This window comes from Anopheles nili, chromosome 3 (assembly GCF_943737925.1).
Source record: "Anopheles nili chromosome 3, idAnoNiliSN_F5_01, whole genome shotgun sequence".
NCBI lineage: Eukaryota > Metazoa > Arthropoda > Insecta > Diptera > Culicidae > Anopheles > Anopheles nili.
The window spans coordinates 30,673,187-30,697,152 of NC_071292.1; the positions used below are offsets into that span (position 1 = coordinate 30,673,187).

Genomic DNA, 23,966 nt, shown 5'->3' on the forward strand with positions numbered 1-23,966 from the left:
TTTTTCAACCAATGCTCCCGACGATCAGCCGAAGTTCTCAAAATGATGTATAAAGTATGGCCATTTACGGCTCTTGTTAACTTCATCACACGCCGACATGACACTTTTGGTGAGTGGACGCGGTCCGCAAGAGAAAACACCGATTTTCGATACCTACAATGGAAGGTGAAAACAATATTTTAAGTTGATCCCAGAGTTTACCGATTAGGATAGGCCACTTACGTAAGAGTGTTTCTTTTGCACAAATTTCAGAAAACTGGACATATCGGGACGTCCAAAATGGTTGACTGCTTTCAATCCAGTGAACATGGACGTCTTCGAAAGACGTTGGAAATGATTTTCGCAAATATACTGCAACGAAAAAATATAAACGTTTAAATACACTGTACCGCTAGAATCCTTCAAGGAAGCTTTACAGTTGCTTGATTTACTCACCAGCATGGTAGTTCGAAGATCGAACTTATGGAAAAACTGCGTGATGAAGATGTGAATCTCCAGTACGTTCGTGACATCTTTCTTCTCGACGTCTCGCAGCACGTCGATGAACCACTCGAAATGCTTGTGCGATGGGCAGATCCAAAGGAAGTACACCTTCTTACAGGCTACACCCGAGTAGCGGTTGGTGCTGGTACCGAACACGAGATCGTTCAGAATCGAAGCGTACGGTGTGACACCGATTCCGCCACCAACCATGACCGCCACTTCAAACTTGTACCAATCCTGGTTTCCTCCACCGAACGGTCCTTCGATGCGGATCTTCGGCTGATCATCCGGATTGTAATTGCACGGGTCAAAGTAATTACGCAGCTTCCATGTCCACGGTCCCTGCGCCTTGATGTGACAGCTGAGGAAGTTCTCGTGTGGAGCCGACGTCAATGTGAAGCTGTGCATTTCCTCAGGCTTTATTTCCGTACAAGAAAGCCGCACCCACTGGCCGGACAGGTACTTCAGGTTGGGTGGACGATAGAACTTGATCTTGATCACATCCGATGGCAGCAGGTCCGTCTCGATGACATCCAGCGCCATGTATTTCGTGCGCAGAGAGACGATCTTATCCAACGTGTAGACTATTCCGGGTCCGATGAAGAACAACCAGAACCTTGGAGCACCGGTCAATCGTGCCAGCCCGTGAATGAGACACAGCGCGTACAACACGACGTACAGCGAATGTGCGTTCCAGAAGAATTTGTACGCCTTCTTGCGGATTGTTGGATGTGCGAAGGCGAAAATGATGCACATCGTGACGAACAACATCACTCCGGTCACACCCGTGACGGTTTGGAATAACCAGTACGTAATGTCGGGCCGATAGTCAGACGTGAAGTGGACTTCTTTCGTGAGACATTTCAGATTTTCGATCGACTGCGTGGAAACGTGGTAAAAGTTGACGATGTGTCCGACGGTATGCAGCAGCGAGAAGAACAACGCCGTGCAGGCCGCGATCTTGTGGAATTGAATGTGCGAATCAAGCGGAATGTATTGCTGGATGGGGAATTCCTTCAGTTTGGTGAGTAAATTCCTACAAATAAAACGTTAGAATGAATTAACGATTCGAATGTTCTTATTAAGCAGGCCAGGAAGAACTTGTCTAATGTTTCGTTACCTCGACATGGTAAGTAGCAGCAGTGAGTAGCAGAACGACAGCGATGCAGCAGAACCTCGCGTAATTGCAATTCCAACGCCCATGATGTGCCGAAGATCGGTATGTTCCGCCATGAATGAGTAATCTGAAGCGAATGGAATGCAACGTTTAGCATGACATTCAAAGTACAAATACACACATTTATAAGCAAATATACTAACGAATAAATCGCTCCACAAATAGCACAATAGTGATGACGTAGAACAGGAAGAGGTAGAATATGTTTTGACGATTCTCCTCCAGGAAGGTCGTGTAGGCATCCCATTTTTCCTGCATCCAGTGGCGCCGTGAATCCGAAATCGGTTCAATGTGGAACGAAGTCATACGAGCAACGTTAGTGGACGTGTCGAGGAAGTTCTGCTTTGCACCCTTGCAATCTAAACCAATCGCCACAAAATCTCCCTTGTATTCCTTCATCATAAGCTTGAAGTCCTCGTACGTCAGATGATTCTTGTGCTCAAGTCCAACATCCTGATAAGGTAAGGAACAGTTTAGTACAAGCGTTCGAAGCAATTTTCAATAAGTAAATCTCATTTTGCACCATACCTGGAACATGCCATCGATTAGCTCGTTTACTTGATCGTCGGTGACGCTCGTTGTTCGGGCAATCTCCACAAGTGATCGCATCATTTCACTAAGCTCTCCCTTATCGATCACTCCATTACGATCGTTATCGCACATATCAAAAATGATTCTGAGCTTATCGTCGGTTTTGCCACGTGAAAACAACACCACTGTCTCCAAGAATTCCTGTGATGACAAAAAAAAATCATTTCTACATTATTGAATCCTCTGTGATCTACAAAATACTCACCTGGAATGATATTCTTCCGTCCTTGTCCTTGTCGACTATGTTGAACATCTTACGCACGAACATATCGTCCGGTTTCATGCCAAGTGCTGCCGCAAACTCCGACTTCGATAAGCTAGTGCGCATCACCGTCATCACTTCACCATCCAGCGAAGCGTCCGATCGACGTCGTCGTTCACCTGGGCGTAATCCGAAAGTCAGCGCATATGCTTCACGGAAGAAGTGCTCCAATCGCTTCTGACGACGTTCACGAGTTTCCGCCTTGGCCAGCATCAAGTCTCGGTTCGATTCCACGAAAGTCATAGCCTTCTTGTGCAGCACAAGGAAGTCTTCCAGCTTCTTGACGAACTTTCGGCGTGCCGAGTTAGACTCCAACTCCAGTACTAGATCGTGATCATTGGGCACACGCAGAAGAATGTACGGCTTCTTCGCTTTGTAGTTCTCCTGCGACTGCTCCACCGTGACCACATCGACATGTTTCAGGTTAAAGGTGCGCAATTTCTCTCCCTTTCGATCTACGGTGTAGATCGCGGCTTCCGGACCAAACTTTACCGTCACCAACCGTTTATGGTTCGCGTGCAGCCACTCGCGGGCAACACTCTTCTCTACCGACACCTTGCTGTTGGCAGTGTTCTTCATCGCTTCTTGTTTGATTTTCAGCTTACGACGTCGGCTGTTCTGCAGCTTGATCACGCAGTATCCTGCACCCGCGCACAGGATGGGCACGAAACCCAAGAAGACACACGAGTATATGTACGCCAGCTCTGATCCGGAGAAGTAATCGTACCCCTCCAGATAGTTACACGGCTCCAGTAGAGTGGCGTTCAGTTGCTCTGGCTGTGGACATGGATCGCCCTGCTTCCAGTGGAACACATCGCGCTGGATTTCATCAGATTCAATATCCGTACTATTGACGATAATGTCCCACAGTGTGAATTTGCGAATTTCGGCTATTTCCTCCTTGGTGAAAATTCTATGGAGCAAAACCCAAAAGACAGAAGAAATTACACTGCATGTTGTTTTTTCTTGCGTATGTGTCATTTTCCTCTTACCCATTGTCTTCATTCTCAAACCAAAAGCGATCGGCGTCTCGGATTCGGGTAAATTGATCGATAATGACTGCCGAAAACAGTTCGCCGGGTCTTCCATCGGACTCCAGCATGCCTCCGACGTAGACATCCACATTATCTAGCCGATTATCGTAGGTGTTGATCAGCAATCTGTGCACAAGAAAATACATAAAACAATAGAATGCAAATACAGTTGACTTAAAGAGATTTCTCATACTTACTCCAACAGTTCTGGCTGGCGTTCAAACACTTGTGGGTTGATTTCTCGCCAATTCTTCTTCCTGGGTAACCGATAGGCTGCCCGAGCCGTGTTATAGTCCGGTAGTCCATTGTCCCGACCGCGCATTATGTTCAACGCACCAAGATCACGCCGTGTAAATTCCATTGGACCAAACAGTTTATCACGCACGTCCGAGCATAGCAGTGGATCCTCTTTTTCGGCAATCTGTGACGCCATACCCATGATGAACTCTTCAACCGGTGTGTTATCCAACACATCCTGCAAACAAAACAAACCAATCAAACTTTTCCAACACACTTTTCCCTGCACGAACTTACATTTGAATTCCACCATGTGGAACAGAGCCGCAAAGCCGGGAAGTCCATGTTTGTACGCCGGAAGTTACATTGACCATCGCGACGGAACAATCCGGGCGGTATAAGCGAATGACCAAATCGGAAAGCCGCCGCCTGGAACATGTGACTTACACCCGGATGAGTGTCCGCTTTGTAACCATCGTACGGGGTCAGTTCCTTGTCCAGGAACGCCGGCAGGTACTCGTACGCGACCACATTCTGCAAACTGGCGATCACCACACGTCGGGCTCGCTGGAAAATCTCCTCATCGCTCCAATCTCGATGCTGACGGCGGACTCGCTTCGCCACCACATTATGCCAACGCAGAAACAGAATGGCGAATGAGAGCAGAGCCGGGTTTTGATTCGTTCTTGGATCGCCCAGCACTGTAACGATGTTACGAGAAGCATTTCATGAGTTTCACGTAGCACACATGGTACTTCCGAAAGGACTACTTACAGTACAGCCGTTCCGGGCTCAGCATACGCATGACATGTGGAACAGGATTGTTAAACAACGGCACGCGCAAGGTGTTCTTCACCGGCATCGTGCCCTGCTTGTCCGTCAGCAACGCTCCATCCTGGAATGATCGCATCGCGTTCAACCAAGCTTCCGACGTACTGTAGATGAAGCTACCATCTATCCAGGCTGTCATCTGATTGATCTGCTCACGCGGTGCATTCGGGCTCTGGCCAGTGTTGCGATCATACGCAGCTCGATGGAACGGTATGTATCGATCACCACGGCACTCGCGATCATACATTTCGTCACACTTCTCAATCTCGATGCGATGCATCTCGATCGGGCAGCCTGATTCGGATGCCATGACGATCTCGTTCGTTACCACCTGGCCGAAGAAGGCGAGCAGAGCAGTACGGTTTTCCATCGATGGTAGACCGTCGGTGCCGCGCATGAAAAGTCTGCTAAGCTTGCGAGGTGATGGCCTATTTGCACCGGCCAACACGTACACGCCGTCTGAGTACGCTGAGGGAGCTTTTCTCGTTAGATGGTTATCTGTAAAAACAAAAGTAAATTTTGTTTACAATTTTTTCGGAGCGTGCTTTGCTTCTGCATGGGATATAGAAGCTGAAAAAGAAGTTGAAAAATTCACTAGCACCATTATTTTGCATATGAACACCTGGAGGAAGGCAATCTTGATGATTCAATCTCATGATTGTTTCCTTTAGCAATCAAGTAGCTCATATATTGGTTACTAAATTTGGCAGCATTTTTAAGTGAGCTGTAGTATCGCAGCACTAGTGAATGGCACTAATGCAACCAAATTTTAATGGACATTGCGTTTTTGCTCCTTATTTCTGCAAAAACATTTCCGGCACTTTGTGGAACACACACACACACACCTCTACTATCTGTCCCTTCTCTTAGGTGCTTGTAATTATAATCATTCTAAGCCATCGTACTGATGCAACACACCAATCGGGACGCGGAGCATGCTAAATAGCACCCACCTAATTGCTTGTACCTTGTGCTAATTTACATATTTTAAGGGATAGGTATGTCTTAATGGATGATTTTCTTGCCGGTGCTTAAGTTGCCTTGCTGGAGCACCCCGGCAGTGAGCTGGTGGTAAAGCAAACGTTCACCAACTAAGCGAAACACGGACGCGAAGACGAATGGGACGGCTAACAAAAAGTGCAAAACGGAAGCAGTTCAATGTCAATGGCGAGCTCATAAATAATAATTATCCCTAAATTGTCCATTAATGGTTGCTCCGTTGATGGAGCCAAAGCAGCACGCCTGTACTACGGTGTTATTAGCGTAGAGTGCAAGTGCAACCGCTTGTGGTGGTCTAAAATGGTAGCGGAGAGTGTTTCTGTGCCATGTTCGTTATGACACGCGTTTCTGTACGACCGAACGAGGTTTTAAATATTTGTACAAAATACACGGAATGAATCATTCTTATGGGACTGAGAGAAAAAAGAGATAGATAGAGAGACAAACAGAGAGAAAGAAAAAGAAAAAATAACCCCAGACATAACGCAAGAACGTAAGATAAATTATGCACCGATAATTGCGGGTGTAAATCCGTCGGAACATATGCAAAGCATGCATGTACGACTGGCAAACACTACACATTGAACGTTATTTAGTACATTGTACCGGTGCATAGCCTTTGAATGCAGCGATATTCGGAGAATAAAATACTACGATCGCCATGCAACTGCTTGTTACGAAAGCACATTCCAAATTTATGACATCACACGCGAATGATCGCCCTAGTAATCATGCGTCATAAATATATCGCACAATATTGTATACGCCCAATATGCGTACCGCAATTAAACTCCTCTTTGTGTGGAGGATAGAAAACACATGCTTGTGTTACATATTTAACACGGTTGGCCTTATCATGCTCGACGGTATCTAGATCAATGCCGTAGATTAGCGTTGAATGTGTCAGCGAGGTGATAATAATAATTAAACTTCAAACATGCGCACTGACATCCTAGTCCGCCATCATACATAATGTATGATGTTTCGTGGTCTCGACAGGAAGAAGTTTTACGGCAGGTTTTTATTTTATGGGTGTAACATTGCAAAAAGCAACACTTTACGCGAGACATTAGGCTCGTGAGTCTCCATTCATAGCCACTGAATGAAGTTCTGAGTACAAATCAATTATATCTTGTTTTTGTAAACCTGTATGCCCTAACATGACGGTAACACAAAGCACACTTTTTTCACGATCTTTATTCGAAACATATTTGTTCATGGCATAGCGATGCTTTACAAGCTTTTTTTTTATTCGTAATACAAATATTTGCTCATTGCCAAAACGACGTACATGGTAATACTTAGCCCTTTGTTCAATACCACTTCTCCAAAAGTGAAATGCATTGGATTGGAATAAAAATGCCTTCGCGATCGCGGTTTCACGTCATACTGCACTTAATGCACTGATTCCATATTGAGCATATTGAATTCTCATTTTGGAAACGCTCCTATTCGACAGCTACACACAGGCGCGCTTTTGAGGTAAGGATTGATGATGACAAGCAACAGATACCATCAAACGGCGCGCAGCAAGTCGGCTGTACTAAATTAACGAAAAGCATTGAGAAAGCTGTCGGCGTACAAAAATAAAAAAAAATATTAAAACGATATACCTGCATTCATATTTCGGATACTCAACATGAGCTTGTGCTCTTTTTTTTTCGTCGAGGTCGAGGTAGCAGGCGACCATCAATTATTTCTTTCCGACGTTTATAAATGACTTGGAGCAGGCGAATTGTTTCATAATGCAATTAGCATGGCGCAGGATTTTTGCATCCGTCCCGATGGGAATGCAAGACCCAATGGAATGTGTGCTTTTTTCAGCCACTCAAAATTCACTAAGACAAAGTAAATAATGTACGACGAAGGTTATGCATAAAAAAGCCGTTTGCAAAAAAGAAATCGCAAAAACATTCAAGAGCAAAAAAAACTTTAAAAGCGTTATTTCACACATTAGAGGTGATGAACAGCAATCAAAAGTGTTTAAGGATCTTGTAGTTGCTGCTTTTGCAATTAAATTCCATTAAAAATTGATAGTTTATTGTGTTTTCGTCTCATTAGTGTTTGTTCTTGAGCCAAATCTCAAACATATGCTTAGTTCGTTTGACGCCAGCTGAGATCAACATATGCAACACCTATGTTGCCCTGCTACGTGAGCTCGTGGTGAAGAAAGACTGCCTGACTGACAAAAGCTCATCGTGCTTCTGAACCTCTGTTCATGCGCATTGCGTTGACACTTCGCTGGCAACTGCGAGCACACAAGGGCGAATGATTTATGATCGTAGCAAACGGCGACAGAACATCACTAACGACACGTTGAATATGCTGGGCACGATCGTAAAGGATGGAACGATCGGTCGAACGATGAATGAATCAACGGTGGTGTGTTGGGTTCGCAGATTGTTTCAAAAAAAAAAAGAATAGCGTTACGAAAACTCCACGCCGGCGGCATTTTTCGCAGACCTTAGGGCGACACTTTGATGGAGGTCCGAAGTGAAAAAACTCAACATTAAACAGAACAAAAAGGACTTGGTGTTAGATTGTTGAAAAAAAAAATCCATTACGCCATTTGGATCACCAGCAGCGGCATTGCCCCGCCATAGGTGCACCTGGCACGGTTTGAATCATTCCGTCGAGCTTGGACTGCGTGTCGCCAGCCGTTTGAAAAGCACACGTCGTGCGGTATTATTGATTCAATTTAGTAGCTGCTGCTGGTGCTGCTGTTCGTGCAACAAAACGGGTTTAGAACGACGTTGTTAGTGCCGGTACCTCCTGCTGGCAACCGCAGTTGAAGCTGGGTTGCTCATGGGAGGGCGCACCACATCAAGGTAATCCATCCTTGCATCGATCCTTCGGAAAAAAACGGCCACCACTAGGGCCACCCTAAGGAATGCACCGATGGAACAAGGCACACGCAGTGGCATACAAAGTTAACGAACGGCATTTGGGGCGGAGACGCGAAGGGTACGCTTAACGAAACGAATCGAACCTGCCACGGAGCCCACCCTAGCAGGTGTGGCAGTGAATGATACATGGATCCGAGTCACTCCTTGCGTGGACTCGCTGCCCTAAGGGTCTGATAGGATCGCGGGACGCTTGGGTTGGTGGTGGAGGGACATTTTTCCACCCCTTTTTTTTCTCGCTACCCTGCTTTTGGCACATGCAGGTCGCGTGACTTTGCGAACTTGGGCGAGTTGCGGTTCGTTCACGTGCCGCAGGGCTCACGCGGTGAATGCGTTAATCGATTATGCGAGTGATATGGTCGAGGCATGGGCGGATACGCTGGAGAAAAGCATTCTGTGCGTGGTTTCCATCTTTGCACCCCTATATTTAAGGGAATTTTATATGAATGCACCCTGATTGTCATGATAATTTCATACTCATTTTATTTAAATTACTGGTTTACTGTAGAATAGGTTTTCGAAGCCTTCATTTAGTGTCAACACAGCAACATGACTGTTGTGTTGTTTAAAAATGTTAAAATAGGAGAAGTTGTTTACAAGACATTCGCTTTTAAGGTCATAGATGATCAGAAATATACACTCAATTTAAAAAGGTCTCTAAAAGGATTCGAAGCGAAAAAAGTTATTCTATTTGAATTATTATTATGAAAAACAAAATCATTATATAAACTTCATCTTAGCGTATATCAATTGCTGTAAGTTATAACCCATTCATCATATCACGTGCAGTTATGAGCATTGATTGGACTAAAAGAAAATGAATAAATTCCTTTGGAAATGCAAAAAAAAAACAGTGCACCTAATAAATCTAGAGTACAAACGAAACGAAATACTTGCAACAGCCTGGCGATCGGTTCCACTAATTAGCCTCTCGGAACGATGGGAAAATTGCGAACAATTCCAGCGCCCACATGAACCCGCGATACGATCAATTGCCGGGAATTAAGTTTTTCTTACCCCGCGCTGATGCCCGATAATCATAAATAATTAAAATTTACATCTACATTTGCAATTCCCCGACACTGAACATCAGAAAGCGAGGTTTATATTCACCAAACAGCGACAGAAGTGGCGCGAGGAATGTAGCGAGAGATAAATGAAGGATGCGAGACGGATACGGAGCCAAGCAGTTGGCGAGTAAGCAGCTTAAAATGTAATAAAACAAACATAGGCTCCAGATTTATGGACCAATCTCGCGTTTATTCCTCGCGGGGGTTCTCGCCACTCACTCGTAGGTCTGCCTGCTGTGCCGTGCTGGTTGAAAATTGAGCGATCGACGTAAAAATTACGCTTGATTCGCGGCGACACTGCACAAGCTAGTGCTCCTGCCGCAGCAGCACCGAGACGGGCACATGAAAGCTCCCAGCAAACAAAGTTAAAGTCAGCTACAAGTCAAACTGTCGTCGAAGCGTTCGCCCTCAAACTCCGGGAATTTTGACAACCCCCTCCTGTGGGGAGGCCCCAAACAGCCACCCTTTTATTTTTTCTAGGCTCCATGCGTGTGTGTAAGTGCTTTTTTTGTAGGGGAATTTTTCAGACGACCCGCTGCGTTGACGCAAGGTAATCGGCACCGGTGGGTTAAGTGTGATAAATCACAAAATTATGAGCGATACTCCGCAAAGTCCGCAAAAGTTCACCCAAGAAGGACTTACCGACAGCTCCCCAGTCCGGATGGGCGAGGTTGTTGTACCATCCATCGTAGCGCTGCTTCTCGACGTGGCTCATCAGGCTGGATTCTGAAAGGAGACAGAAGCGGAGTGAAATTGAGACGAAACATTCGATGGATTTGAGCGATATTCCACCCCCAGTCAACGTTTATGGTAGCCTCGGGAAACCCAAACCCTACGATTACGATCGGATCACCCGCGGTCGGGTCAAGGCGAGTGAAAGGCACAAGCAATCCGTTCCCGCGCCCCAAAAAGGATTATGTCTCGAAATGATAAAAATATCCCACTTCGGACGTGTGTGTCATATAAACGAAGGGTTCTTTGTAGCGGGCGATTAAAAAAAATCCCCATCCCCGGTGAAGGCAAAACGCGCCAAAAACTAATCTTTCTATCGCGCCTTGGTATAATCCCACCGCAGAAAGAACTGTACTCGTGAGGAAGGTTGTTGCAAAAAGTTTGATTTTTTTTTGAGTGCGAGCAACCCATCGTAAAAAGAGCAATTTACAGTTCCATGTCACCGTATCGCTTGATTAATGTTCCTTTTTGCTCGATCGTAAATCTTCGCCAGTAAAGCGTTTATATTTTTCCGCACGTCCAACCGGCAAACTAACTCTGCTCGTGATCTGACCAGAAGCGAATGGCCAGAATGTCCGATTTGAAGTCCCCAACCGAGAGTTCGTGTCCCCGGGCAGGGGTGACCTTAGAGGTCCGATTTTAATAAAATCACATTCATATGCCAATCTTGGATATTATCTCGTTTGTGACGGACGGACGGACGTTTGGGACCTCTTCTGTCTTTGGGTCGTGATTTTTGTACAGGCTCCCAAGCTTCCTGTGGGTAGTTAGAACGAGCACGAGACATTTCGCAAGTAGTTTTCGGGGATTTAAGAACTTCAAAAAAACGAAAAGCAATAAATGGCAGGGAAGACGAAAGTCGACGTTCTAAGCTGTGCTGTGGCCGGGAACAGCGTGGCGGATCAATTCGGATGTGGTTTAATTATGAATGTTGTATCTGCTTGCTTCCCACCGGTCGCTACCGGGTACGGTTGGTATTTTGCCACGAGAAATGTGCAGATAATACTGCATCCGGTATCCAACTCGATCCCAGCCATTTCGCGTTCACATTGGCGTGAGAATCGATGAACGCCACTGTTGGGCGGTTGTTTGTCGTCGCGCCATGCGATTCGAACGGATGCTTGGGCGAAAAGGCAAAGTTTCCATCTCGGGAAGGAAAGAAACACAATTTGCCTTAAAATGCTTAATTTCATCCGTTCCCGCCGTTGTTGCCTAATGAATGCCTTCTGTCACGGTGGCTGTATGTCTTCATGAATTATAGATGCAAACTTTTGATGGGAGAGAACTGCCGCAAAACGAATCAGTACAATGATGAATATCGACAGAGTGTTCATACTAAAAACGGTGTTTAAGAATGGAAAGGCTATGCTTCTTGAAATTAATTCAGCTTCGCGTTCCAAGCTATCAGCTTCGTGGCGGAATATCATTCACATAATAAACATAAATATGAGTTTTTAATTTTAATGTGATTTTGAATCTGTTAATATTCATAAACTAACAATACCACGAAAACTATTCGTACCTAAAGTGGAGTTTGTTTTGAACCTCTTTTGATTCTGTTATTAGTGTTTCAATACAAAGAAAAATTGAAATTTTTCACCTGAAAATACAGCTATTTAGCAAATAACAATTCTGGTTTGATTAAACTTATTTTAAAAATACAGATAAATCTTTAAAAAATGTGTTACATATCAGTTATCACATCATTGTATTCAACAGAACCATTGCCTTAAGTTTAGTTCCAAACAAACGTACATATAAATGTACATTTGATAAAAAATTTTGCCATTATGCTGGTTACAACATTCAAAATATGGTTTATCCGTCCATATGTAAAAAATAAACGTTTCAATCATGTCAAATGCCAACAGCGCTATACACCTGTGGCTTTATCACATTTACACAACCGATAAAAAAAACGTCTAAAAGCGTTTTATGCCTGGAACAATAGAGAATCAATTATGCTCGAGCCCCCGTCCTATCAATTTCCATCTCCCTCTATTCGCGTTGTCACGCAAACTCCTGGTGAAGTGCAAGGCTATCGGAGTATTATCCTAAATCACACCTTAAAATTGGCACCAGCTCCATCGGACCCTCCCATCGTTTTCTGATATCTTACTAACGCCCGACCCATAGTGAATGTTGCAGAAAAGCAAACTGACCTACAATGCGGCTCACATGACCACAATGCAGACTTTCAGAACCCCCCAACCTGCGCGCCTCGAGCAAGACACGAGCGATGACTTTCGATTTTCAAGTGGTGCTCCAAAATGGATCAACTCTCCGGTCCATTCAGCATCACGACGCAAGGCGTAAGGATTTATTAGGCTCACAGGGAGTCACTATTTCGTAGAAGGTCCAATCGATCTACCGTTCGAGAATGCACGTTCGAGGTGGATGAATTTATGCGCGACGTTATTTGTTAGCCCTGTGTATATCGAGATCCAAAGCTTCCAAGTCCGGAGCAGTTCTGCGTGTCGACGAGCCCGTGGACCTCAATGCACGCATGCAAATCTAGGCTATGCTGAGGTAAAAACCTGTCAAGTGGTCGCCCGTGTAAGAACCACGGACAAGTTGTAACACCGGATTCCTCCAACCGTAAGACAATTTAAACGTTCGATCGCACTCGAGCCGATATTGGGCGCGTAGAGACTCGATCCTGCCACACGGATAGGGTCGCTCGGTGGTGCACTTTGTTGAAGACATCCACGCAGCAACACGACCACGAAAGGGTCAAGCGAAACGCGGGATCAAGTAGGGCCACAACATTTGCCTTTCACTTAAAGCGCGATAATTGCACGAAATCAGCCCCACCGTCACGAGCGTTAAATGTCGCCCCGTTGTGCGTGGTGTTCAACCCTCGTAGAGAGCAGACTTGTTGTGGGCTCTATTTTCGTGGGGGAACAACATCGCGTTTCGCGGTAGGACACTTCAGGAAGCAAGCGATCAATCTGCTCCAACAAATCTTCAAGCACACCTTACATCCTCCAGGTTTGTCCTGCGATCCACGCATGGTGAAATGCTGGTGTCCAACGACTGGAGCATACAAACGAAGGTTTGTCAGTGGGCGTTGTGGCTTGCCGATGGACAAGTTTCTTCAGCAACACCTCCGGTACGTAGGAGTCAACTTGTTGCACGAAACAACTCACCCACCGGGCACCGTTTTGGGCACTTCTTGATCGGACGTTTTCGAAAATGGTAATGACGGTGCCGGCGGCATGAAACATGCCACGAACCAGTTTGTTTCGCGTCCCGCTGATTGTTTTCTCTCCCGCACCAATAATTAGCGATAACGCAAATTGTTTGCCCTACCGCAACAAGAAAAACGCTCCAAATCGATCCGTGCGATTGGGGTTGAAACGAAAGCAGCGCCACACGATCATCATTCATCGGCGAGTGACCGATCAGGGAGTCGAGATTGGATGACGCGTTGGGACGTTCGACGGTTGGTTACATGATCATAAAAGCGGTAATGAAGATAGCCAAAATGGAGCCCGAAATCGTGCTTTCCGACACCAGAATTAATGGAGTAGCATATCCGCGGATGGCAGAAATCGGCCACAACGCGAAAAAAAAACCAGTCTAACGTGTAGAATCTAGAAGTGTGCTGAGCTTTTCTAATCCTAGAAAAACGGAGCGAAAGATTAACGAAAAATACGATCGTGTTCCGATAGCAAAAGGACCACCAAACGCTGATTTTCGTTCGCCATATTCCTGTACTCGGTCTGCAGGCGCTAGGAACGAATGGAATGTGGGATTATTTATGATTAATGCCTCCCAGGAGGAAATCAATTTTGGCCTGACGAGGAAGAAAACGTCAACAATAAACCCGCCTTTCTACCGGCTCCAGTTTCTAGTGCTTCCTTGTGGCAATATTTCAATAAACCAGCGAATCGACCAGCAGCCCCGTAATAAAATTCTAAAGCCCCGCTCCAGCTGAAGTACCCAGTATCATAAAATTTGAATTGCTGTCAATCACGAGCCTGCCTCGGTCGTGTTCTCAGGCGGTGGTTTCGCACAATATACCGCGCGGGTTCGAGTGGTTCGGTCGCGTGCTGCCATGACAACGGACCGGAGCAATGATTAAGCTTAATCCAAAATTACCATCCGGCCAGGTTATTCAAGCTGTCACTTTGGAATGCGTTACGTGCAAAAAATGAAGAGGCAAACAGGCAAACAGTATGAGCAACGTTGGTCTTTTGGTCTTCCGCGGTTGCCTGGTGGCATCGGCGTGCATATTAATGGCAATCATTTTTCACACATGCGTTTGTGACGAGCGATCAGCACGCCTTTGGAACAGGTTGGGCTAGTCTGTGTCCCTTAGATTATAGCTCTCTACAGCCTCCTTTGCCATGCCGATGGTATTGTATTTGGAAGTAGTCAACGTCATGACGTAAACAAGCGCTAAACGAGTTGGAGTATGATTTGAAGGCTTTTTTACTGCTCTTGCCGGCTGAAACTCAGCATTGTCGGTTATGTTAACTAGCCGTAAGGGATATATTACCACATGAATTAAAAAAAAACACAAAACCAACCGCATTGGCCACCGCGCTATATTTGTTTTAATAATCACCTCGTCATAAGGCCAATTTCACGAACCTTCAAGTCCACGCTCACATGCTGCAATACTTCGCGTACGGTGGCATGAACAATCCTATTAATAATACCCGCTCTTCAGCATAACGGCGAAAACGAGCCTTGCTCAATAATTGCTCTGGCTCGTTATTCCGACATTCGAACGGCACATAAATAACAAGCCCTTAATCACGGGGAAGGCGATAAAATAAATTCGATTTTCTCCCTCGAACCCTCGATGCGCCCAAAGATCAACGATTATGTCTCAATTATTAGGATAGCTCTGGCAGGTGGAGAGAAAAGCAGCACATAAAAACTCGTTTCAGCACATTTATTGTGCGGCCATTAAATCGGTCTCATAAAAAGGAGCGTATTGGCGGGCCTTTTTTTGTGTGTGTGCAGGTCGTCTTGCGTGGCCCTGGCCCTACGGTGACTATTTGCAAAAGTGGGAATGGTATAGGCTACCGAAGGGTATAGGTCAGCTGCAGCATCGCAGTGAGCTTTACCACCAGTGCGAGGTAATCCATTCCAACTGCAGCGATCGCTCAAATACCCAATCCACCGATCGGTCGGCACGTACGCGCACAATTCCTTCACAAATGCGCGCGGTGAAATCACACGGACCGCTTATTCGCCTTTCGATCCGGTGCTCTGAACCGTGCGAGCCACAGCTTCGGCGTTTTTCTATCAATTAGCGTGGAAATGAAGGCAACCGGGGCCTATGGCGGCATAAAAAAAAATGGCACCTCCTTGTACGGATGCCGCACTCGAATGGAAGGTGCGTTGACAAAACGTACCACGCTATTAGGCGAATGGCGGATCCGGTTCCGAGCCGCGTTCGAACCGCGTTCGTTAAAATACTTCTAATCGAGATGTTTGTCATAACTTTGCGAGCGGATTCCGTACCGGCGCAATGGCGATCGGCGTCGGTGCATTGCGAAGTTAATTAAAAAGCCCCATCCGAAGGTCGGCCTGTGCAGCCGGTGGCCCAGTTGGATGCTGCACGAACGACAATTACAACCGACCCTCATCGTCCTGACGGTTTTGCGACGTTCCTATGATTTAAGGCATGCTTCCCTCGTTCCGTGAAGGTCACCACTCGCGAAACCGCACTCACCTGTGTTGCTTATTATTAATAACGACTTCTTGTGAAGCTTGTGCTATCACTACGCCATCTCAAAACGCCGGCGCTTTCGCTTAACACCAAACGTTCTTCGTGTTATCATCCCCAAAAAAAGCTCACGCGTGGGTTTTTTAAAGCTGCCGTCGAAAACCCACCCACAGGCCGTCTCAGATCATTAGCCGCAGTAATTAACCAGCGACGGAAGCGGCATGTTCCCGTGCTGTTTATGGCAATACGACTCGGCTGGAATAGCTGTAGAGAATGACAGAGCGCTTGGCTTTGTGTGAGCAACTCCCTGGTGAGATTGAAAGTGTCTTTTAACAGCCTTCCCCCGGGACGTCGACTCGATCGGTTCGAATCGATTGGCTACGGTCTACAGGCAGGGGGCCTTTTATGAACGTTTAAATGATCACGTTGCATCATCTTTGCAAATATTCACCAATGTTCAACATTGTGGCGCATGGCGCAGTATAAGTTTAACGTGCTCGAGTTGATCGTGATGATAAATCCAAATATTCGTCTTTAAAATGTAATATAATATTGATCACGATAAAAGAAAGGCATATTCAATAGATAAATGAGAAACTTTTTAGCCGTTTAGACCGTTACTATTCAAGATTCACAAATAGTTTCAATTTGAACTCAATCTCTATCATATATGTGAAACAATCGTTGGCATTTGTTGCCTATATTTATAAACAGTTCAAAATCATAAATTGCTCTATTAAAAATTATAATTAGATCAAATCAAATTGGGAGGATTTTTTAAAAGATTTATCACATCCTTTCCAAAGGTAACAGCCATCTAAAAAGAACAACTTCTAACACCAAGTAACATACGAAAATGCATCTATTCACCAATATTTCATAAGGGTACAATTATTTACTTGCATTGACATACAAACAAACTGATACTACCCCTTTTAATCATCGCTAATGGATGCTTTTTTTTTACTTTTTTTGCTACAACGTAAGCGACTTTTTTCAGCTACTCTAAATGCAATCCAATGCACCTGCAGTCCAAACAAGTACGTGGAGTAAACGATCCTCAACCAAACGGCTTTCCGTCGCAGTAAACGATCCTTTCACATCTCATCAGCACCCAAATGGCCATTCTTCAAAAATCGTTTCTCAACAATTCCGTCCCTTATTGAATCCGATCGGTGCAAATGTTTCCCACTAATTACAACGCGCCCAAGCTCTGAGCTCACCAGAATGGCCTCAACAACGCGCGGAATGTCGTACCTCCACGCTCCGGGGTCGCATATTCGCACCCGATATTCCGTGTCTGGCGTATATTAACGATTCCCGGCGTTACCTCATCGGTACAATGCAAAATCGCACACACTCACAAAAGGCACGTCCTAGTCGCACTTTGCAGCACCTTCTCGTGCCAACCATCACCATCAGCCGGTGCATCGGGTTATGCAATTCCTTAACTGGCAAGTGCACGTTTATCGTGTAACATCTTGGCGCATCAGCCGGCTTCAGGTCGTTCCGTGAACATCGACGCTGTGTGTTTTGTCTCATTTTTTTTCTTCGTTTTCAATTATTTTATTCCACCGACGGAGACGGAGATCCTACACGTGCTACACGCTCCAAAAGCGGAGGAATGAACGTTAAGTACCTTCGCGAGGTGCGATACATATTCGTGCGGATCCGGCTGGGGACCGAACCGGATGTGGCTAACCAAAGACGGACAGATCCAGTCACTGACAGGTCACGGTTCCCGAGCGTGTGCTTCGATGCCACCTTCTGCCACTCTGCTCTGGTGCTTCTGTCGGGAAGGGAGGAATGTACGATTCTCGAGACACGATTTCAAGGTCCTGCTATCGCTTTAGTTCACAGCTCAGCTCCGTCTCGGAACCAGGTTCTTTGCTCTACTAATGGTCGGTCCGATTCGCATGGATGGGCGAAATTTAAAATGGGATTTGTAAACGTGTTTGCTGCCCTCGTACAGAGCGCTCTTCGGGGTAATGTTTTCATTTTCGCTCCTGTCCATTTGTTAACTTTCCGACACGCAGCTGTGCTTCTTTTTCAGATACTCTAATCGTCCCGATCATTCGTTATCGGGTCGTACGCTTCAGAGCTTCTGAGTGAGTGGGCACTTTTTTGCCTAATTTAATTGGATGGCATTATGGGCAAGTTCTGGCCAGAGCGGCATACTACGGTGGACTAATCTTTGGGTTGTATAATTAACTACTTGATTGCTGGGCGGAGCAGCAAAAGCTAAGGTTAATCACACGTGATGGACGGAGACGAATTATAATGCCAACGATAAAATGGTAGTGAAGGTGAACTTTATCTGCTATGGTGTTCTTACATCCGAAGCGATTGAATGGGACCAGTTTTGTGTTTTGAGAGCAAAAAAAATCAATGTATTCTGTATTCATGAGCTTCAGAAAGCTTTTTTGCTACTGCTTTAAATTTACTGCCTCTAAAGAAATGATGTTTTTATCGAAAGCCCCATGCAAAGTTCATCCAAAACTCATCTAAATCATCGCAAATTATATTTCCCGATGCAGCCTTCGTGAAAAATCGCCAATAAGTTACATAAATAAGCGGCAAGGATTTTGATGGGCGATAACCTTGCGCATAATGTGTTGTGAGTGAAACAGGGACGAAAGGAGCGCTCTAAGTTTGATCCAAGTTTGCTAGAGGCAATTTTTGCGCATTTTAATTATTAGAAAAAACTACCGATCCTATCGCACGAGCTGGTTTCGCAATGAAAAGCCCCCTTATTGTAATTTATGGCAAGAGTTGAATGCACACTCGGAAACTTTATCGGGGACATCTGTGAAACAGATATTGTTCATAGACTAGCATTCCTGCATCTGTCGGTTGTCTTTTCCTGTTCAATCTGCCCATTCGTTGCCTCCGATGAGGCTGATTTTTACTTTACGATCCGAAATGGATAATGAAGAAGCAAAATCAACGAGAACTATTCAACTGGCACTTATCATTTGAAGAAGAAAAAAACCTTCCACAATGCATCTGCCAAACGTCGTGACCTGCTGGTTGGTTGTTCTTTTTTCGCATCGTGATTCGCACAACGGCTAATTTGAATAAACAATTGCTGAATACCTGAACTGGAGATCGTCTTCGGAACGCCTCCAAACCCCTCCGAGCAACCTTCACCACCCGAACACTAGTGGCCATTTTTTTATGCACCATTAACTAAAGGGCACGCGGTACAAACAAAATTACCTGCGGCCACCTAGCTACGGCATGGAGGAAGTAAAAAAATCATCCCAACCAATTCGAACCCATCGACGAGTCGCATGATGCCGTCCGGTGGTAAGTAGCTTCGGGTTTGGACTAAATTCCTTTGAAACATGAATTAGCTACACCACCCCGATGCCGTGATGCCGTGACCCTGAACTGCCGATTGATGGTTGCTTGGGCAGAAGGAAGAAAAATGACCATTAGCTCGACGGCAAACTGCCGTGATGGACCGTGATCGCCGTAAAGTAAGGCAAAAAAAGATGGACATTCAATCCCGAAACCATGTCCTCAGCACGCGCAGTTCGTGCACTCACATCAACCGGCTCGGACAGGAGGTTCTATTGATTTATCTTGGTCGTGAGATCATTCCCCCGAGCAGAAGTCGTACGGTTAGGAGCGCTTCTTGAAACTTAATCCGATCGTTGTACGCTAAAACCGATCATCAGTAAAAAAAACGGGAATCAAACAAACATAAATTATACCACGAAACATGTGCAGCCGATGCTAAAAAGCCCTTCACCACAACGCAATAAACGAATGGCGTTTTAGGCAATGTAAAACCATGTTTACAAATCTTTTTCCTGTTGTCATATGTTACCTCGGTGATCTACCAAGGCGTTGTAATGTCCGGTGGCCACGTAAAAAGTGACAGTAAGGCGTCACAAAAAATCGTCCCCGATGTGGAGCTGTAATGCAGATTAATAGATGTATTAATCACATGTCGGTGAAGCATACCAGCGTGCCGTGTCCTTGCGCGTGCTCAGTCAGCGATCAAAAATCAAACCCCGGTCTAGTCACGGGCCAAATGATCGCTTGAGCTTCGCTTGTTCTCTTGGCACCTCGGAAACCTTGAGCTTAGTCCTCATGCGCGGCCGAATTGGCCCGCTCGAGCACCCACAAAAATTATCCCATCAAGGCTGCGAAAGGGCGCTGTACCGTGGGAAATGTTTGGCAGGCAAATGAAGACAAATGAGCTGCAGTTCAGGAACGAAAATGCGTTGTGACGTTTGCCACAATCTGTCCGATCGCTAGCTGCAACCAGGAAATAACCATTACCCGTCGATGGTTTCATTTCACACCCGATTAGGGTGATTGCTATCGCGAGATTTTTGATAGCGCCACGCCATTAACGATCCGCTGGTTTCCGGTACAGATCGTTACGTTCCAAGCTTCTGTCGTGGGTTCGATCGAGAAAATCGAAGGTTGGGTCGACGGATTTGACCATGCGGCAGCACAATTAGCTGCCAATCTGATGAACACCGCCACCAGATCGTCAGTTTGTGGCGCGTTCGAGCGTAAGTCGGTGAATGTCAGAACGTTGTGGCAAGATTGATCGACTGCCTACCCAGATCGATTACAGCCGGATCGCGGATCGAGGTATCTTCCCAATTATATCATCATCCCGTGCACAGTTGCTGTACTTAGTCAGCTACTTAGCTGGCATAAAATTGCTGGACCTTAACGAAGCCACCGCCACACTTCGCTCGTCTCCATCCGGTTCCGGTGCTCAAGAGTGCGCTGGGGTGCAAAAGGGTGTTATTATTGTCACGGCCAACCAACACCATGTCCTTCCTTGCAACAACGGAAATCCGCAAATCTTCTTTCCGAATCACAGCCCCCTGTGAAGCCGACACGCTGAAAGGAGCACAGTTTGCTCATCAATTGGCTGGCGGCGAAATTCACTGCCAACGAAATGTCACTGTCTGTAGAAGAAATAATTATGGACGATTGAGAAACAAAAAAACAGCCCGTTTGAATAGGAATAAAGCTTATTTTCGTTTCACGGTGAAGTAGCAACAAAAACTTGCCAACTGCAACCGATGCAGCGTGCTGTTTAGCATTCCGCACAGTCGGCGTTTGCAGATCAAACATCGTCGTCCTTGAGAGCGCCAAGTCGCCATCCAAAGCCCGTTTCATAAATCATAGCTTAAGCCCGCTCGACCTGCTCGACGGTGAGTAATTGGCGGTTAATGATAATTATTCCAAACAGCTTCGAACCCACCGAGCGCCCTCTGGCGGATGCAGCAAATGCAGCTGCAACCAGCGTGCCATCGGCCAAACGCGCAAAGGTGTCAATAAACGTGAGCAGCTTCGAAGCCACGGGATGGCAAACCCCATTAGTGGTGGCGCATAATGATGCTCGACCGCACGCCGTCGCTTAGAATTCAAATTGTAGCTATAAGTAGAACGCACCGTCGCAGGATATACCGCGTGTGAAGAGCACTCCACGCGATGGCAGGCGACGTTTATCGCAAAACAAACGCTAATTAGCTTGCCGTTTTATTTCGTTTTTCGCATTTTAAAACCCTCGTGCACACAGCGGGACTACCGTAGAAGGCGTTGAGTTGATGCCGTGAGATGCATCTTGCGGTGCTATGCGACGAATTGGTGCATGCATAACCAAAGCAATCGGGTCGATTCGACGGCCGGTAGATGATTTACCGCGTTTGGCAAACCGCCTGCGAAGCTGGCTTGTTCTGACACCGTATGGTTGAACTTTCAGACGCGATGGGACAAAACTCAACTCGTGCGTGAAAGCACGCAAAGAAGGCCGTAAAACGATGCGAAGGACACGCGACTCGCGATCGTGTCAAATTGACAACAAAACGACGATTAAGTCGAATAATAAGCGCGCTAATATGAATTACAACCGTGGAAACCGGTGTGCTTCGTCGGACATGTTCGCGATGCTAGCGATAAGCGTCCTGGAGGTTGAGTGACAGATGACGCGGGAACATTGCTGAACAATTGCATAATTTGTGTACAGCGGCACTACCGTGGGGAGATGCATCGCTGCAACGATTGTTCCATCCTGGTACGGTCGGCAGGATTGCGAAGGAACCGTGCACGCAACGGGAATATGAGCGGTGCATAAATTCCCGTCGATGGGTTAATTCATCTCGATAACGAATGGGCCACGTGCATCGCAAAACAAGCCGGAATGCATCGGATTCGGATGGGGGTTTTGTTGACAATGCCTTTTACTGGCCGTGCCTTGGGCGCTTTGGTGAGCTGAAAGTGCCTCGTGAGGCTTTGGTGGGGATTATGACTTTTCACGACTGTTGCAGATGAACTTTCAACTCTGGTTTCAATGCAAATTTTATGCCACAGCATAAAAGCAGCAATCGGGCGTGATTTATTTGCCGTTGATTTTGCAGCTTCTCTGAAATGCGAATTTGTTCTGCATACAGCATAGTGTACTTTATGTGATGTCGCATGAAATTCGTCATCTTAGGCATGAGTTTTCAATAAATCAATTATGATGTCGATTTATTTCGCTCGAAAATGACCTAAAAAGAACGTAAGGGTATAAATAAATAATATCAAGGACACTTTGCCATCCTCGTAAAATAGCGCCATTATTGGATGAAATTTAACCCTTATGTTAAATTTTCTTTATGCGATATGATGTGCCTTTCCACTCACTCCCACACGTATGGCGTTGATTTCATACTCATTACAAAGGAACAAAAGCTGCTTGCTGTAGGTTTTTTTTTCATTGCTTTTTAACCATCATCTGAACTTAAGTATTTGCTACTCAAGTTTGACCCCTTCGTTAAGTTGGTGAATTTCTTGTACTAAAGCTCGCCGCACCATTCGAAAAGCTGCTGCCGGGCTTCGCAACACCAAGTGAACAGTCCGGTAGGCAACGCGCGTTAACAACCATTTCACCTCCATTAATGTCACTTTGGGCTAATTGCGTCATTTGCCAGTAATCGAGCCGAGCCGATAATCCCTGCATGAGCTGCACCGCGACGCAAGGCGGCCAAAATCGATCGAACTAAATAAACTGCAAGGTGGAACACTTACCGGCGGCGTCGGCTGCAGGGATCGTAAAGTGCAAGGCCAACAGGCAACCTGCCAGGACGGCGGCTGGCCAACGTGGACCCGCGGCGGGTCGATCGAGGGTCCTCATGGTGATAGCTCCTGCTTCAGTTGCTGGCTTCCAGGGACTGCTTGCATTGAAATATCATTTGCTTTTATTCCACCACGCTCGGTGGGTTTATTCCACACGATTTCGATACTTCGCTGCCAGGTGGTGGTGCCACCGTAGAAACTCGCCACGGACCCTCAACAACCAGCAAACAACGGGGTGATCGACGATTGCAACGATTTTCGCAACAACGACACACCGCTCGACGAAAGGAAGCGCACTCGAACTTTCCTCCCGTGGCCGTGATCGACTTATTTCACTCTTCTCCTTTCACTTTTAACACATCGGTGGCGGCGGTGATGATGGCTGCCTGAAAAGCCGCTGAACACACTTATCACGCACTGAATTTTATCGCCTCGAGGCGCACTACATTTACACACTTCTACTACTACTACTAGTACTACCACTAGCACTGTTTTCGGTGTCGTGTGATCGAAGTGGCTTGCGGTTGCGGTAACCTAGAGGGCTGCAGCCGAACGGATAATAAAATTAAATTCAATCAATACAAAGCACTTCGGAAATAGAAAGTAATCGCAGGACCGCGCACAGTTTCGTGTGATTGCGAATTCAGCGCGACTGTCACCTAAACTTAACTTAACCACACACTAACCCCAGTACGGTAAAACAACCTATTAAACCACACGCCATGTATCGAATAATGATCGCCAAAGATGGGAGCAGTATATGTGATCCCTGGCGATCAATTGCACCCAGCGCTGAGCGAGAAAGTGCGTACGAACACAAGGAACAACGCAGGTTGACAGGTTACACTGTCATACAGATTTTGCAT

The 23,966-nt window shown here is 46.0% G+C and overlaps 1 protein-coding gene across 1 annotated transcript; it reads right to left on the bottom strand.

Annotated features, from left to right (window-relative positions):
- Positions 1-14: 14 nt before the first annotated feature.
- LOC128722673 (dual oxidase) lies at positions 15-23,158 on the bottom strand. Its single transcript, XM_053816350.1, has 13 exons — positions 23,053-23,158; positions 10,230-10,313; positions 4,559-5,113; positions 4,082-4,485; positions 3,745-4,022; positions 3,506-3,673; positions 2,457-3,426; positions 2,189-2,392; positions 1,804-2,113; positions 1,604-1,727; positions 436-1,519; positions 223-351; positions 15-153 (listed from the first exon to the last, which is right to left on the bottom strand). The coding sequence occupies exons 1-13, from the start codon at positions 23,156-23,158 to the stop codon at positions 25-27; spliced, it is 4,545 nt and encodes a 1,514-aa protein (XP_053672325.1). The 3' UTR covers positions 15-24.
- Positions 23,159-23,966: the final 808 nt, after the last annotated feature.